Raw genomic sequence first — 17500 nt, forward strand, 5'->3', positions numbered from 1 at the left:
TATGTGGTGTGTTGCATTGTTCCTGGTATTAGTTACTGTCCAGTAAATATTGTTACATATACCCTTGTGCGCAGTTACTGGCTGTATTGTCTTGGGAGGGGCTATCCTGTGAGGATAGGTGGAGGCGCTGTTGGTATACGCGTTACACACACCCCAGGCTCCCAGTGGCAGAGGATATATATATATATATATATATAGTGCAGAATCAATGAGTTCTTCAGTATTAGGTGATACCTTTTTTATTGGACTAACAATTTATGTCATAGGACAAGCTTTCGAGAGTTCTCCTCTTTTCTTCAGGTCAAGCAATACTGATTTACAAAGGAACCAATGGCTAAAACAGTGTAGAGAGAGGGGAAAAAAAGACAACAGATATTTACTGTAGATAAGGTAGGGTGTTAAGTGTTTGAAGCCAGGTGACGGTGTCAAAGAAAGGTGGGGAGGGGAAGGGATGCTGGGGGGGAGAGAAAGTGGATAAGAATTGAGGCAAACAGGATAATTACAAACAATTTTGATAGGGTGTGAGAAAACCCATGTCCGCATTAAGTTCTTTGGTTTTGGTGTCAAAGAGTCTTATCATTCTGAGTTCAAATATTTTCCGTTCTTGGGTGCTTTTAGTTACTGTATTATCTGTTTATAATATGGACAGAGGGTGAAGAAACACTCACCATCATTACGTATGACCACCATCTGAGTTCCTATATATATTTTATAACAATACATCTTTACAATTGTTTTATACGGGTCATCTGTGCTAACATTTGTTGCGGTCTGTTTGTTGTCAGGAGTTTACTGTGGGGCTAGTGCACAGCCAGGCGCTGTTGAATCTTTCTATATATATATATGTATGTATGTATATGTATATATATGTATATGTATATTATGTATATTATATATATGTATATTACATATATATATATACTGTATATAATATATATATATATATATATATATATATATATATATATATATATATATATAAAACATTTTCATTTTCAAATACTATGCACTGTTCATAGTTCTAAATATTGTGGAATAATAAACCCCTGCCCTTAGATATTCTTCTTATCTAGAGATGACCAAAGTATGTTTGTGCAGCTAGCTAATGATTGAGAAGCAAAGTGTTTTTGTCGAAAAAGAAATAAGAATTATGCTAAATAAACATTTAGTAATGTAACAAGACTGTTATTCCAGTGGTCTTTTAACTTCATAGATTTCTCTACTAATACAGTGTGCTCTCTGTTGATTTGTTGCAGGCTTATTTTGGAAAAACCACCGGGAAGTTATTATGTAGAGGTTTCCATTATTGAAGTGTACAACAATGATATTTTTGATCTTCTGGCTCAAGACTGCTATGGCGAGTTGGGTGTAAAGCGTGATGTCATAACAACCAAAGAAGGGAAGATTGAGGTGCCCTTCCTGACTTATGAGTAAGGGCTTAGTCAGTGACTATTTAATTATTCTATATCACCATTAGGCTAACCACATATTCAAAGTTGCCTGGTTCCTCCAAAACACATCTCACCAGCTATTTATATAATGCTCAGTCTCTAAGCAGTTCTCTTCTTGATGAATGTCCAGAATTTATAAGGAGAAGTGCTTTCTACAGTGTCATAATTTTCCATAATATGTCAATTATGGCACTGGAAGCAGACACCCTGTTAATGGTGTCTACCCCTAAATTTTATGGGCCTCGGGACAACTCCAAATTTTTTTGCAGAGATCACTAGGATAGTATCCCATCTCCGATGATCTGACAACTATTGTACTATTGAAAGTCAAAAATTAGGGTGGTTAATCGGAATATAGTGCCACCAACCAAATTAACTTTGTTTTCCGGTACAACTTTAAGGGTTTTATTATTTACTGGCTGTACCCGGCGTAACATAGGCCAATCTAGGAGATCTGAAAGGTTATCAATTAAACAATACTCAAAGATTTTACCCTTCCCTGTAATGCCTTGCTGTCTCTTGTCCCCTCTTCCCCACCATACTCTCTCCACCACCATGACCTGCTCCTCTTTGCACTTCTTGCCTTACTGTGTGCTCCTCTATGTGCACACTACACTCTCCTACTCATCTCATCTGTCTTCTCATCTCCTTGCTGTCTCTTTGTTTCCTCATGTTATTGACCTTGCTGTCTCCTTTGCACTCCTTCCTGCACTATGTGCATACTGCTCTCCATTTCATTCATCATTCAGATGTGCAGCCTCAATGGCTGTCCCTGGGTGACTGACAGGCCACTCAGTCTATCACAGAGGGGGAGGGATTTGGAGCCTCACTGACTATTTATGGGTAAGTGATAGGCCGCTCAGCCAATCACAGAGGGGGTGGGATATGCAGTCTTATTGGCTCTACCTGGGTGAGTAACAGCTGATCTGTCTATTACAGAGCTAGAGAGATGTGCAGCCTCACTGGCTTTCTCTGAGTGAGTGACAGGCATTTCAGCCTGTCCCAGAGGGATGTGCAGATATCCTTAAAGTTTTATATATATAGTAATACCATCACTGTCCTCAATGCACAGAGAGTTAATCTCCCTAAAGAAGCCAGCAGCCGATGCTAACTAATTGACAGGCTGAACTCCTGATTGCGCATGGAGTTTTTTAAAGTCAGGAAGTGACTATACACAAAGAGAGACTGACTGCTGTTCCCAGGGAAGGGGGGAAGAGAAGAGTTCTCCCCAGTTATGTGAAGCTGGCACAGTCCCTTAGGCCCGCTTAATGGTGGTCACGGAGCCTGCTGGGACTACCTGGGTTGTTAACCCCAGGAAGAGGAAGGAAGAATGTGATACTGTGCTGAAGCGGGATGTCCTATGCTTAACATTGGACTTAAAGAGGAGAAGTTCTCTGAGCTCTCGTGGGGCTGCACTCCCCTAAGAAGGCAGGATGCAAGACTTTGCTGAAGCGGGGATGTCTGCTCCATAATCTTGGAGTAACAGATAAGAGGAACACTTTATTGCTGTGTTCAGAGACTGTATATTTTCAGCTATACTAGTACCTGATTCGGGTGGTAGCAAGATTGGCTGTCCATCCAGTTAGTAAGGGCTGAAGCTGCACATATAGTTAGTCTCCTAAGAGACTGTTGGTGTTTATTTTCTGGTTTTGTTTTGACTTAAAGGGATGGTGGGCCTGTTAGTGTATTATTTATCCTTGTAAATAAACCCCATATAGAGAAATACAAAGATCCTACACTGTGATGGAGACATCACTATATATATATATAGATAATATACAATATACAATATACAATAAAACGAGCGCAAATAACCAATAATATAAAAATATATAAACAAATGTTAATAAAAAAGGCAAAAAATGCCCCTAAATTGATATACTGTACAAAAAGAGATAATAGAGCAAATACATACATATATGAAACAACAATGATAAAATCTAAGGACCAATCATAAGCTGTACTCAATAGAGGAGGATATTTTAAAGCACCAATAATAAACAAAATAATAGGAAGAAGATGGTTATGGTGCCAGACCCTTACCCGGCCATCCGTGTCTTTTATACGGTAGACTGGGAGGCCCGTCATCTGTGACTCGACCTCAAAGACACTGTCACGCCAACGGTCAGCGAGTTTATGCTTCCTGGGAATCCCTAGGTTGCGGCGAAGCACTGCAGCTCCAGGGCGTATTTCCCAGTGTCTGACCTTGTGGTCATAGCGCCTTTTGTTTTCTTGAAGCCTTTGCACGTATTTGAAATGCATTGCGTTGTGGATCCCATATTTTGACACTCGCAGACGCACATCCACAGGCAGCCTGGCCTCTCGCCCAAACAAAGGGCAGTATGGGGAGAATCCTGTGGACTTGTGTCGGGTACAGTTGTATGCATCTACTAGAGCTTCCACATGTCGGCTGCACTCAGTGTTCTGAGCGCCTTTCAACATGCCAAGCATGTCCAGCAACGTTCGGTTGAATCTCTCCGGCAAAGCGTCACCCTCTGGATGGTACAGAGTTGTTCGGGACTTAGTGATGTCCAGGATTTTGAGTTGCTCCCGGATCAGTTTGCTTTCAAAATCCCGGCCTTGTTCAGAATGAAGGCGGTTAGGCAGGCCATAATGCATGAAATTCTTTTCCCACAATATCTTCGCCACCGTGATGGAATCTGGTCTTTGGTCAGGGACGCTTGTGCATATCGCGTGTAATGGTCCGTGATGATCAGCACATTACAGATACATCGGGCACCAAGGCCGAAGCACAGGAAATCCATGCACACCAAGTCCATGGGGGCGAGCTCTTCAGGTGTGCCATTGGTGCGGCACGGGTAGGCAGCGTCTTGCATAGAATACACCGGGAGCACCGTCAACAGTGTCTTTTCACCAACTCACACATTTTTGGCCAGAAGAAACAATCTGACGAGTCCGAAAGTCTTTTCCACACCGAGATGTCCATGCTCATGGTGCAAGGCTTTCAGGACCAGATGTTGTAAGTTCCTGGGGAGAACCAGTTGTTGTCTATCCGGGTGGTTGTGTTATGGCACCACCCGATAGAGTAGCCCATTGTCGATTTCGAACTTGTCAGCTTCTCGCATGAGAAAGGCAACCATGTCACTAGGAGCACATTTCAGAATTGCAGGCTTGTTTTTCTGGACCGCCTGACGGATGATGCCAGCTATGGTATCCCGGATCTGATATTGTACCATATCCTTCCACGCTATTATTTTGTCATGGGTGATGTTCATCCCTTCGGGATCACAGTAAGCAACAGGGATGGCTTTGAATTGACATCCTAATGAGTCCGCGACCCTCAACTCGTAGAAGGCCACTCTATCTTCTATGAGAGTGGCCGTGATGCACATGGATCTCCTCGCAGCCATCATCGTCTGGAGTGGGGCTCAGACTTGGTCTTCGAGATAGGGCATCTGCTCCAATATTCAAAGGCCCTGGTTTATATTTCAGCATGAACTGGTAGGTTTTTTTTCAACTTTCATTTTTTATTTGTGGAAATCAAGTATACAGAAACTCACCTCCCATAGGCGTACTTTACAGAATTTCCACTTTTAACAGCCGTTAACAAAAACAGTATCAGACAAATATCATAAGGGGTAACAAAACAGGACAAACAAGACATACTAGACTCACAAGACTGGGGGGAGGACAGAGGGTGGGGAGGGGAGGAGGTGGGGGGGGGTGTTCTTGCGGTGTATTGAAGACGGGTCCGGATGGATCAAGGTGACTGCTTCTTGGCGCTGCTGAATTTGCTGCTTACTGTAGCTGCTGAATGGCTCTAGCTAGGGTATCCCTACGTCCATGTCCTGTCTGTCCCATCCAAGGAGAACGCATTTGTTAATATTAATGCAAGATTGTATCGGTGTCCACCCCTGGGATATTGGGTTGGTTTAGCCACGGGTCCCAAACTTTTTGAAATTTGGTGCCAGAGTCGTTGACCCAACTCGTCAACTGTTCCATCTGGCAAACTTGCCAAATTCGGTTTCTAATTTTGGGGATAATTGGGATCTCATTCTGCTTCCACAGTGCTGCGATCTCGCACCGGGTGGCGGTCGCGAAGTGCGTGACCAATTTGTGTGTCGTTCTAGACATGTCCTGGGGCCGCCTGCCCACGAGGAACAGCCACGGGTCCAGGGGGATCTCTAATTCGAGAATCCCTTGCAACCAATCTCGAATTGCTTCCCAAATCGGGGCCACCCTTGGGCAAGACCACAGCATGTGTGTAAGGTCAGCCAATTCCCCGCACTGCTTTGGGCAGAGCGGCGAATAACCTCTGACAAATTTAGCTAATTTCACTGGGGTATGGTACCACCGCATTAGGACCTTATATGCGTTCTCCTTCAACGTGACGCATATTGAGCTCTTTGCGGCCGCTTGCAATATGTGGTCCCATTCTTCGTCCTCTAAGCTATCCCCTAGATCTGTCTCCCATTGTCGCATGTATCGTAGTCGTGGGCGGTCTATATGAGCCGGACAGACTACCTCCCTGTACATCCGAGATGTCAGTCCCCGTGTGTCCGTTGGTCTGGAACACAGCTGTTCAAAATTAGTTCGTGCCGGACGAACAGGAAATTTGTTATAAAATGCCCTGACCTGGAGGAATCTAAATAATTCTGAATTTGGGAAATTTGATGCCTCTTTAAGCCAATCGAACGTCTTGATAGATCCCTTACCCCCCAGGTCCTTTAATCGGTTGTACCCTGCCTGTGTCCACTTTACAAATTTATCGCTCAACAGCCCTGGAGCAAAATCCGGGTTGCCCCATAGGGGGGTCATTAATGTGTGGGGGGTGGTTAAGTTAGCTTTAAATTTAGATGTCTCCCAGACCGCTAAAGAGTTCGCCACTGCGCAGAGCGGCGTTCCAATGCCTTTTTTGCATCGTTTTGGTAGCCAGATCAAGTTATGAAGTGCAATTGGCGCACAACATTCTCCCTCTAATTCTGTCCATCTTCTATTTGTGGGGTCCGCATGCCACAAAATGATTTGGGTCAATTGTGCCGCTTTATAGTACGCCATCAAGCAAGGTACCGATAGTCCTCCCTTTGTCACTGGTTTTGTCAGTAGATTTTTTGCAATTCGTGGGCGTTTTTTATTCCAAATAAATTGGATGATGTGAGCTTGAAGGGCTTGGATCTCTGATTTAATAACCGGGACTGGTAGGGTTTGAAACAGATATAGCAGCTTGGGCAGCAGGTTCATCTTTATACTATTAATCCTGCCGAACCAAGATATCCCGTAACCCGCCCAAACCCTGAGATCCTCCTTTAGCTTCTTCATCATCTTGGGGAAATTTGCCTTATACAAAGTATTGTAATCCCTGGTGATATATACCCCTAAATATTTGATTGCGGAGGTTTGCCAATGAAAATTAAAATTAAGTTCCAATAATTTTTCAGTTGGTTTTGGCAAATTGATATTGAGCGCCTCTGACTTAGCCTGGTTAATTTTGAACCCTGAGACCGTGCCAAAGGTACCCAGGATCTCAAAGACACTGGGCAGGGACGTCAACGGTTTAGAGATAGTTAGGATCACATCATCTGCATATAACGCAGCTTTTGTGATGTTGCTCCCCCACTCGGATTCCTGTTATATTGGGGCTTAACCTGATGTGGGCTGCGAGGGGTTCAATACAGAGAGCGAAGAGTAATGGGGACAACGGGCAACCCTGACGGGTCCCACTTCGTATATTAAATAATTCCGAGGGGAAACCCTGATGTCTTACTCTAGCTGTGGGTCCTGCGTATAATGCCATTATTGCCTCTAAAAGGCGGCCTCCGAACCCAAACACTCCCAGCGTCTCTCGTAGGTAAGACCAATCAATACGATCGAATGCCTTTTCGGCGTCCAGGCTCAACACCATTGACGGTATGTTTTTCTTTTTCGCCAGATCTATCAAGTCTATTATCCGCCTGGTGTTGTCTGCAGCCTGTCTGCCTGCGATAAAGCCTACTTGATCCGGGTGGATCAGACCCGGAAGGACACTACCCACCCTGTTTGCTATTAATTTGGAAAAGATTTTTATGTCTGAATTAATCAGGGATATTGGCCGGTAGCTCTTGCAGTCTGCCGGGTCCTTACCGGGTTTGTGGATCACTGAGATAGACACCTGGAGCATCTGGGCCGGGAAGGGCTCTCCCTCCATGATCCCGTTAAATAATTTCAGTAACTGTGGGGCTAGTATTTTACAAATTTTTTTGTAATACAAATTGGAATAGCCGTCAGGACCTGGGGCCTTCGCTGGTTTGAGGGACTTAATTACCTCCGTTATCTCTTCCAGGGTGAAATCACCCTGTAGGGCCGCCCTCTCGACCCTGCCCAGGGTCGGGAGCTGTGCCTCAGACAGGAACCTCTTTAAGGTAGCCGATGTTTTTTGGTTGTGGGTGACCTTGTCTCCATCATATAGTGTAGCATAGTATTTTCGAAAAGCTTCCACTATCTGTCTCGGATCGGAGGCAAGATCACCCCTCTGAGTTTTTATTGCCGCTATCCGGAAATTTGGGAGCTTGTTTCGGAGCTTATTGGCTAGTAAGGTATCTGGCTTGTTGGCTTTTTCGTAGAATCTGCGCTTGGACCAAGCTAACTCCTTCTCGGCCCGGGATGATAACACTAGATTAAGGGCCGCCTTAGTATCTATCAATTCTTGCCACGTGTGCTGATTTTTATCTACAGAGTGCTGTGCAGTGAGGAGTGTTAGTTTCGCCTGCAGCTCTTTTATTTTGGATGCTTTCTCCCGCTTCCGCTTACCAGCTATGCTCATGAGAAATCCTCTGAGAGTAGCCTTATGGGCTTCCCAGAGCGTGGTTTGCGATTGTACGCTTCCTATATTTTCTCTGAAGAAATCATTTATCCGATCCCTTACCGCCCGTTCAGTATCGGGGGCCTTGAGAAGAAGCTCGTTAAGCTTCCAATTTGCTCCGGGTCTGTCCAGCCCTGTCAACATGCACCTCAGCTCAATAGGCGCGTGATCGGACCACGAGATCTCATGGACCTCTGTATGGCCCACCACTGGAACCACTCTGTTTGATACTAGAAAGTAGTCTATTCAGCTATATCTGTCATGGGGGTGTGAGTAAAAAGTGTATTCTCGGGCCGTTGGATGTTGTTCTCTCCACACATCCGTCAGTTGACAAACATGTAGGCCGTCGCGTATGGTTAGTAAGTCCTGTCTGTGGGCAGTGTTAAGTTGGGTGCATCTGTCCAAGTCAGGGTCTAGTGTACGATTTAGATCTCCCGCAAGGAAGATACTTCCTTTTGCCAAATTATGTAATTTGGCGAAAAACTGCTCGAAAAACGTGGGGTTTTGCTCACAAGGAGCATAAACGGACGCTAATGTGACTTGTTGGCCTTGTATAGTGCCTGTTAAGATCACGAATCTACCCTGAGAGTCAGCGAAATGTTTCTCTATGGTAAAGGCGAGCCTGTTGTGTATAATAATCGCCACACCCCTTTTTTTGACATCTGCGGATGCAAGATAAAATGTTCTAAAACTTTTATCGAGGAACCTTGGGTGGTTTAGGCGGGAGAAATGCGTTTCTTGGAGAAAGATAATGTCGGCCTTCCGCCGGTTATAGTCCCTAAAAGCAATTCTCCGTTTAGTGGGACTATTAAACCCCTTCACAGTATGGGAAATCATTATAATATCGTTACTCATCTGAGCTGTGTGTTGTGGGTATGCTACGTAACGGCCGATGTCCCTGTAGGATGAACTGGTAGTTTGATAACCCTGCCAGCCATCGGTGGCCGGTAGCATCTAATTTGGCGGACGTTAGTATGTAGGTGAGGGGATTGTTATCCGTCCTCACTTCAAAAGATACACCGTACAAATTATCATGAAGTTTGTCCACGATGGCCCACTTAAGGGCGAGGAACTCCAACTCGAGTACCGGATAATTTTGCTCGCTAGGAGTCAAACTGCGGCTGATGTATACTACTGGCCGGAGGCCCTCTGGGTGCTTCTGGTGCAAGACTGCACCCAAGCCGTTAAGACTCGCGTCTACATGGAGAACGTAGGGCTGTTCTGGATCAGGACAGGAGACTTGGTTAAGCTCCTCTTCAGCGCGCCCACGTGACACGGAGTTATGTGGCGCTCTAAGGCCCAGTCATGGACCTGTTGCTGCATGGGCATAAACATGGTTGTCTAAGGGTTGCACAAATTTGAACTGCTGAGTAGGGCACCCCAGGTCTGAGATCTCAGCAGCGCCTCCAAATGTAACACACTTTCCCCCACCCCTTGGGAGATGTGTAGCTATGGTGTGTGTGTGTGGTGCAATACCTGTGTGTTACGCCGGTGCTGGCCGCAGACCTGTCCCATCACCTGATCTGAAGGGGGAAGTGGTAATACACGAACCTGCAGCAAAGGGAGCGTGTCCGGAGTTTGGTATAAATTGTTGCCAGGCCTGGTGTAGTAATGAAGACAATACTTGCCGGTACCGGTTGTAGAGATAGAGTGAGGAATGCCTTGCCGAGGTCAGGGAGCGGAGGTAGGTTGTAGTCCAAGCCGTGTTCAAGGGGTTACCAGAGTGAGCGTTGTCCAAGGAGTGGCAAGATCGAGAGCCAGAGGGGGTAGTCGTTCAAGCCGTGTCAGAACCTGAGAAAACACTAAGAGAATCCAGAAGTACTTCCATACAGAGACTATGTCGAGCAAAGACTGAGAGCAGAGAGGAGCTAGATAAAGCAGGGAGGTCCAATCAGGAATGGAGGCGGACAGGAAGAGCTACAAGGAGACACTGCAGATTAGTGCAGCCATAACAAACCAGGTGAGTCTTGTTGGTAACCCGAGTATGCCCGCGCGGCGTGCGGAGGTGGAGCCTGAGGTCCGGGGGGCAGGAAGAAGAGTGTGCAGAGTGAGCGTGCTCCGTAACGCATGTACGTGCGTGGACTGCACCAGAGGAGGGTGCAGGTGTACACGCAGGAGGGTGTGGGCCCGCCCGGCGCTGAGCAGAGGTATCGCCGAGGGGAGTGATCCCGCGACGGCAGCAGGGGCGAGCAGCCACGGAGGCCGGTAAGGCAGGATTGTGTTGTGCATCCAGGGACTCCCTAGAGGGAAAGAGTGCTCTGTGTGGGGAGCGTGGAGAACGCCTATTCCTGACACTGTGGCTCACAAAAGGCCTGAGCTTCCGCTTCTGGAAACCTGGGGTGTACCTGGATCGATGCTCCGTAGCGCCTCCACCTGTATGGGATTCTATATGTAGAATAACCCCATTATAGGACACATAATATAGAATACACACTTGGTTAAGCAGAACAAGTTTACTATATGGAGCTAATATATGGTTCCAACTACCCACCAGGCTTTGCACGGCCGTAACCCCACACCGTGTTCCCAACACCGTGTCCTCAGAGTCCCACACCCACCCGTGTGTGGGACAGTGCTGCCGACTAAAATGGAGTTGTAGGTTGGTGCACGTGTTGTGGTGAGGTACCTGCTGGGTGATGCCACACCCTGGCACACAGATGCTGTCATTGGGATCCACAGATCCAGGACGGTGTTCCGCGTTGCCTCTGCCTCTATGGTGAGTGGGTGCCGCAAGGATTGTGCCACCATATACAATGTCTCTTCACGGCAGGTGTTTGGTCCCAGACCACCTGAAATCAGGATGCAGTCGCGTCCTGGCTGTGTCCCTCACTTTAAGGCTACAGAAGCAGTGTCCCTATCTAAGGGCCTGTCCCTGCAGCAACCACAAGCTGAGGGGAGTCGGGGCCTAGCTGGGGCCTAATGGGGGTTTCTGGCCTAGTGCAGGAGCCACAGACCCCTGCCCACACAACCTACCCCTTCCTTGTCTCAGCTCCAACTAGCATGGCAGCAAACGCGCAAAATGTATAAAAATCTGGTGCAGGTGAAAGCTGCAGCCCTATTGGCTGCCGTAGATCAAGTTGTGCCTTGCTCCTATGCATCCTGGGGGCTGTAGTCCTGTATGAGCCTGTCCCTCTATTGGCTGTCGCTCCGGGGGTCCTGCTGCGCATGCGCGAACTCTCTACTGGCTGTCGGTTAGGGGATTCTTCTGCGCATGCGCGCGTCTGCACAATATGGCAGCGCTCTGTGGAATCGGGCTGCCGCGAAGCCTCTGGTGACTGGCTGGCCTCACCAGCCGCCCCTGCAACACTTGGCATACTGGGCATATGTCCACACCCTCCAGCAGCACCCACAGCCACCATGAAGGTAAGGGGTCCAAAATTGGGAGCCCAAGGGGGACCAGGGCCACACACACACACACACACACACACACACACACACACACACACACACACACACTTTATACCTGCCACTCTGTGTGTGTGTGTGTGTGTATCAAATATACATTAATTACAGTAATTAGGACATTAACACCTGTCACTGCATGTGTATATCTATGTGTTTCTGTTTGTGTGTGTCTATCTGTGTGTTTGTGTGGGTATATCTCTGTGTGTTTCTGTGCAGGTAGGGGTATCTGTATGTGTGTGTGTTTAGCAATAGTCGCTCAGTCTATGATGGCACTACATCATCACGCAAGGAGTTTGACTGCTCCGTGTACATTTGGGCGCAAGATTTTTAATCTCCCTAATATGAAGGAGTCTCCTTTCTATCGGGACTTTTGCCAGATCGAGTCCCCAGCGGACATGCTCTAAACAACTCTTACGAGAGGATTGCCGGGACTGAGTTTCTATACTGATTGGATCGCTGGCTGGTGATCTTTCACCCACTGCTTTTAAATCCCTTCCCTTGTGAGTGCACTTATTTTCCTCCCCCTTCATTTTATTTAAGGGTTGCTTTTTTACGCTATGGTGCGCTTTCTTTACGTTTACGTGTGTGTGTGTGTATATATATATATAGCAAATAAAAAGATCACTTGTGAGCACATTCACATGTCTAAGGCTAAGGCCCCACTGCCTCAGACCATGCGCCCGCACTGCAGACAGGCGGTGCGTGGAGAGGCACTTGACCGCTATCTGCGATCTGTAGGGAGCCGGAGCTGGAGCGGGGGGCGTGACCAAAATGGGTCGGGTGGGCATGGCAATGATGTCGGGGGGCGGAGCCATCACACTGTCTGTGCAAGGGGTTCCCTCCCCCCTGTGCATCTGCAGACACTATAGGGGTTAATCTGCTGTGGGGGGGGGGGGGTGTCTTCCCTCTGGTCTTGGCTCACACAGTATGAGGAGAGCTTCCCTCTGTCTCGACTCAAACAGTATGAGGAGAGAGTCTGTGGGAGGGAGCAGGGGGGCTCCCTTTGTGCTGCACAGTCTATTTGGAAGGCAAATCGCCGCTTTCCCCCCGCTCCTTGAAGCCCTCCCCTCTTCTCCGAAGCCCTCCCTTCCTCCTCTCCGATGCCCTCCCCTCCTCCTCTCCTCATTGGCTCACTGCCACACCACATGACGCGTCGCTGCTCGGAATTAGAATTCTCTTGCATCCCCTGGCGGCTGACGCGTCACAGCGTGCAGTGAGCCCTGCAGGGAGGAGGGACTGGGACCGGCTCGGGAGGATACAAGAAGATGGTGAGTAGCATGTGCGCGCCGTCGGAAGCAGCGGGAGCAAAGCCTTAGGCAGGTCTGCAACCCTGCCTTTCACCATTATCCCCAGCATACAGTGATTCCACTGCCACAAGGGATTCTGGGAAATGACATGCAAATGAGCACACAATATGTCACCTTTTTGTCTGAAAAACCATTGTTACATGGAGCCCATATAAGCTAATTCTCGCTGTTAACACAGCTTTAAAGCACAGCATGGGAATTAGATGTAAAGCCAGAGAAACCCTTCATAGACATGTTTCAACCTTAATGGGTATCATCAGTATGAAGTTGGTTGTTCTGCTGGCTTTGCATTTTCAAGACTTAAGGGTTTGCCATCACGTTTTAAGTTATGGTGGGTGAAAAAGGCAACAAGAAACCTCCACCGTATTGCATATTGCAAATAAAAAGATCACTTGTGAGCACATTCACATGTCTTAGGCAGGTCTGCAACCCTGCCTTTCACCAATATATATACATACAGAGAGGGAGAATGCTACAGAGCTACAAATCTGGGGAAAAACTGGAGCAAAAAACAATATGAGAAAAGGAATCTCATAGAGACCAATTGGATCATTTTTTGTATATATTTGTTGCAAATTTTTTGCACTGGTTTTGCTGCCTAGACATTTTGAATAACAGGCCTTTAACAGCTAAGAAATTGATGTAGCAATGCAAAGTATGTTTTGAGTCACTGGTTAATTTGTGTTTACATAGTTGCGAAATATGTAAGAAACGGGTTCTTACAGTACATCTGGTGCACATTTTAAGCTAGAAATATTAACCCCCACTTAAAGCTACAGTTCAAACTGTCGTTTAAAGAAAAAAAAAATCAATATGTGCATCAATACAATCTACTCACTGACAAGTGATGTCAGCGATCGATCCATTCTCATGTGATCGATCGGCGAAGACTCGGCTCAGGGTTCACTTAATGCATCCTGGGTAGTCTTCTGCTGCACTGACAGCCAAAGTTCTGTGAGGAAAATCATGTGATCAGGCAGAGACTAGATTCAATTGATTCACTGCTAGAGAGAGGGCAGGGCTCAAAAAAGGTGATGCTATTTTGGAAGGGGAAGGGGATGTGACTTTGTAAATGGTTGATATAGGAACAAAAATGCTTGTTATGTTAGAATACATTAAGAATGTCTTCAATTTTTTTTTAATGCTACAAGTATTTCCTCATAATACAGAACTGATTTATTAAAATAAATACACATGTACAGTAGGATATTGCTTGAACTGTAGCTTTAACACATGGGGAATTTCTGTCACTGGCAAAACAATTCATTTAAAACCAGAGACAGAACATAAAACACAGACAAAGCTCAGTTTTAGCACATCCAGTGAAACTCATACACGGTACAGTGCCTAATCATATATGTATAAATATCTATTAAGTAAAATGGTCTTTTAGTTTGACATTTTTGGCCAAAATTGTTGTAAGCCCCTGAGCCAACGGCACGGCAGACCACATTTCAGGGGTCCCTAACGCTAATATAAATTCTTAATAACCTGTGTAATAACAGGAAGAATGATTTATAGTAAATCTGTCAATATTAGTTGCAAAGTTCTAAGTCTGATTGAAGCTTTTATTAACCTGTACATTACCAGGAAAAGCACTCTGTATTAGAGTTGTCCCAGCCAAACTGCAAGCAAGCAAGCAAGCAAGTTCCCCTGAGTGGAAGATGCTATGGAGTGAGCCCCTAACCATTTAAATGTGGGAGGGGGTGAGCTTCAATTAGGTAGGAGGTTTAACACATGGGGAATTTCTGTCACTGGCAAAACAATGACACAGAATTACATTGCATTATAACATGTGCAACATGTAATGCCTCTTATTGACATTTTCTGAATCCCGAGCTGACACATTATATGAGGCAAATTTGGAGTACAATTATCTCGCTACCAAGGGATTTATTAATTAAAATGTGATAGTGACTTTTCCATATTGAAATGGATGATTTCACAATGAAATGTATCTTGCCGTAATTACTAAGCAGTAATCGCATGTCAAAACCATGTGAAAACAGATATTCAATGCACAATTTGTTTTTTTTACCGTGCTATTCATTAAGATGCGAGATTGCTTATCACCCATGAAGTCTCAGCCATAATTCTGGCCTCTCCAAGGTAGATGAATTTGGGCTTTTGAGGGAGCGAGAGTGGCACATTTTTCTGTAATCAATAAACCCTCCCACCCCCCACCCCCCAAACAGATTAACCGATACATTGAGACACGATACTGTACCTGGGAAGATCCCCGAGAGAGAGTGATATGTGGGAAATACGCATTTGAATAATGTTACATACATTTTAAACCTTAAGTTATGTTTAAATTGTTTTTTTGCTCTCAAACTTGAAAATAACTGTTTAAAATGAGGTTCTCATTATATTGCTCCACTGCTAAAGTTGTCTGATGATTTAGTAAACACATTTTTCCTGTGAGTGCAAATATAACCATCATCTTATTTTCCAGGTCCGTGGAAAATGCTGTGGAGTTATTGAATTTAGTTCAAAAGGGATTACAGTTGCGAGTTAAACAACCAACGTTGGTACATGCGCACTCCTCTCGCTCCCACTTAGTCGTCACATTGACCATTAAGACATATTTTGCATCTAGCCATGCAGTGGGTATGTATCAAAAAAGTATGCATATTAATTTTTATTTACTAGCTTACAAGAGGACTCCTTAGATGTAAATGGGAGGAGATTCATAAAACTCCTAGGAACAGGAAGTTGTTTTGTAAAGGTGAAGAGAGAGATGAAAGGTAAGTTTCACATTGGTACAGAACAGCAGTACAAAATGTATCGTTTTGGAGGGTAAAGGAAGTACGACTTGTTAATATGTGTATTCATATACCGTTGTATAGGGTTGCACAAAGTGGGGGAGTGGAGGGGTGCCCCCAAAGGGGGGCGGGAGAAGTTCCAGGAGGGGCACAGCCACAGCAGCTACAGAAGTCCTGCGCACTCCCCTCAAGGCACTTAAATTACGTTCCGGGGCCCGTGCAAGGTCTCTGCATCTTCTCCGGCAAGTCACCATGGTAACCGGCATTAAATGACGCCGTAGGGTCATGTTATGTCACGTTGACCTTGCAACGTCTTTTGACGCCGGAGCCGAGCAGGAGGGGGGGTGCGAGCCGGGAGGTGAGCAGATGGAGGGGAGCAGGGTTAAAACTTTGTGCACCCCTGCTGTAGTATATTTATATTTCCTGTTATAATTAAAAAGGAACAGTTTCACATGTTACCTCCACTTTGATCATGTTCCAAAAATGTATTTTTTTTTTTTTTTGTGTGAAATTGTTTAGTATTTCTCTGTATGAAAAATTGAGCTAGGGTGATAATTGCATATCTCATAAATGCCCACGGCTTCTTTTCCATGCCTTCTAAGCCACTTCATTACAATCATATATTGTAGATCATATATTGTATATACAGTCACACATTGTAGATCTCCCACAGTTACTTTTTAAATAAAACAATAAAAATGTAAAACTGACAAAGTATTATATACATGCAGTAACAGAATGACAAAAACAGAAAACTGTGAATCAGTATAATATGTGTAGCCCCTTTACCCCCACCCTACGTGAGATCTGGTCTGCTACTCCATATTTACTGTGCGGTGTGGTGCATACCTGTGAGGTAACAGGAGGGCTAAGTGCTCCACGTTGGTGTGGGGAGAACAGGACTGGGTTTACAGGGTACCTTATTCGTGGCTGCAGCGCCTCCAGTCAGCATTGATCCTCTGGATAGAAGGATGGCCCAGACTGACACCTTTCTTTAGCCCAAGACAGTGAATGACACTGGTATCTGGTTCCATGGTATTTATTGCAGTGCTCAAGATCTTACACAGCAGGTACATCTCTTGCTTTCCCTAAGGAGGTCACTTCAAGGCTTGAGGCCCATCCAAGTTTCCTTCTGCATGGTGCTCCTCCTTAGTCCCTTTGTGAGACCAGGAAAGTTGTTAACTCCATAGGGGGAGGAAAGAGACACATCCACTTTTTGGTTTAACAGAGCAGGTCTGGATACTGACAGACCATCACATCCAGCATATGACCCAACCAGTATCCACCCCCCAGGCTGACACTTTCTGGCTGTTAGTAGGCCTGCCTTTGGATATATCAAATGTATCTAAGGCTGCAAGAGCACACAAGGCCTTTCTGAAGGAATTAACCCATCCACTGCCTGCACCCAACAGGACTTACACTGGTAGGGCCCAGGAAAATAAGTAGTGGCCTGAGGCTAGGCTACATATGTATATTGAAAACGTCCTAATGAGGACTACATGATGATAGAACAATGTAAAATACAAGTGAAAAGACTTACAATTGGTTAGTTAAACAAGATGGTGAGAACTGAGACCCGGAGAAACGGATGCTGCTGGAGTAAAGGCTGGGTCCGGACTATCAGCTATGCCCGAAGTCTCTCTTTGCCGGTATGATTCTCCATCAATAGCATGCAACAACCTCATGTGACCTCTATGCGTTTTGCACTGTGTGCTTTTTCGACAGGAGGACATCCTGACACAACCCCATACACTCAATTTCTGCACTCCCCTC

General features: G+C 45.7%; 1 protein-coding gene across 5 annotated transcripts in view; it reads left to right on the top strand.

Annotated features, from left to right (window-relative positions):
• Positions 1 to 17500, top strand: part of KIF25 (kinesin family member 25) — a 205931-nt gene that overhangs the window by 132057 nt on the left and 56374 nt on the right. For 3 of the 5 annotated variants that reach the window (XM_075596912.1, XM_075596913.1, XM_075596911.1), the window contains 2 exons: positions 1257 to 1430; positions 15418 to 15572. In XM_075596912.1, coding sequence (XP_075453027.1) covers positions 1257 to 1430; positions 15418 to 15572 — 329 coding nt within the window. The remainder of the gene's footprint in view (positions 1 to 1256; positions 1431 to 15417; positions 15573 to 17500) is intronic. The other 2 variants (XM_075596916.1, XM_075596915.1) reach the window with 1 other exon arrangement.

This window comes from Ascaphus truei, chromosome 4, assembly GCF_040206685.1.
Source record: "Ascaphus truei isolate aAscTru1 chromosome 4, aAscTru1.hap1, whole genome shotgun sequence".
In the NCBI taxonomy this organism is placed as follows: domain Eukaryota; kingdom Metazoa; phylum Chordata; class Amphibia; order Anura; family Ascaphidae; genus Ascaphus; species Ascaphus truei.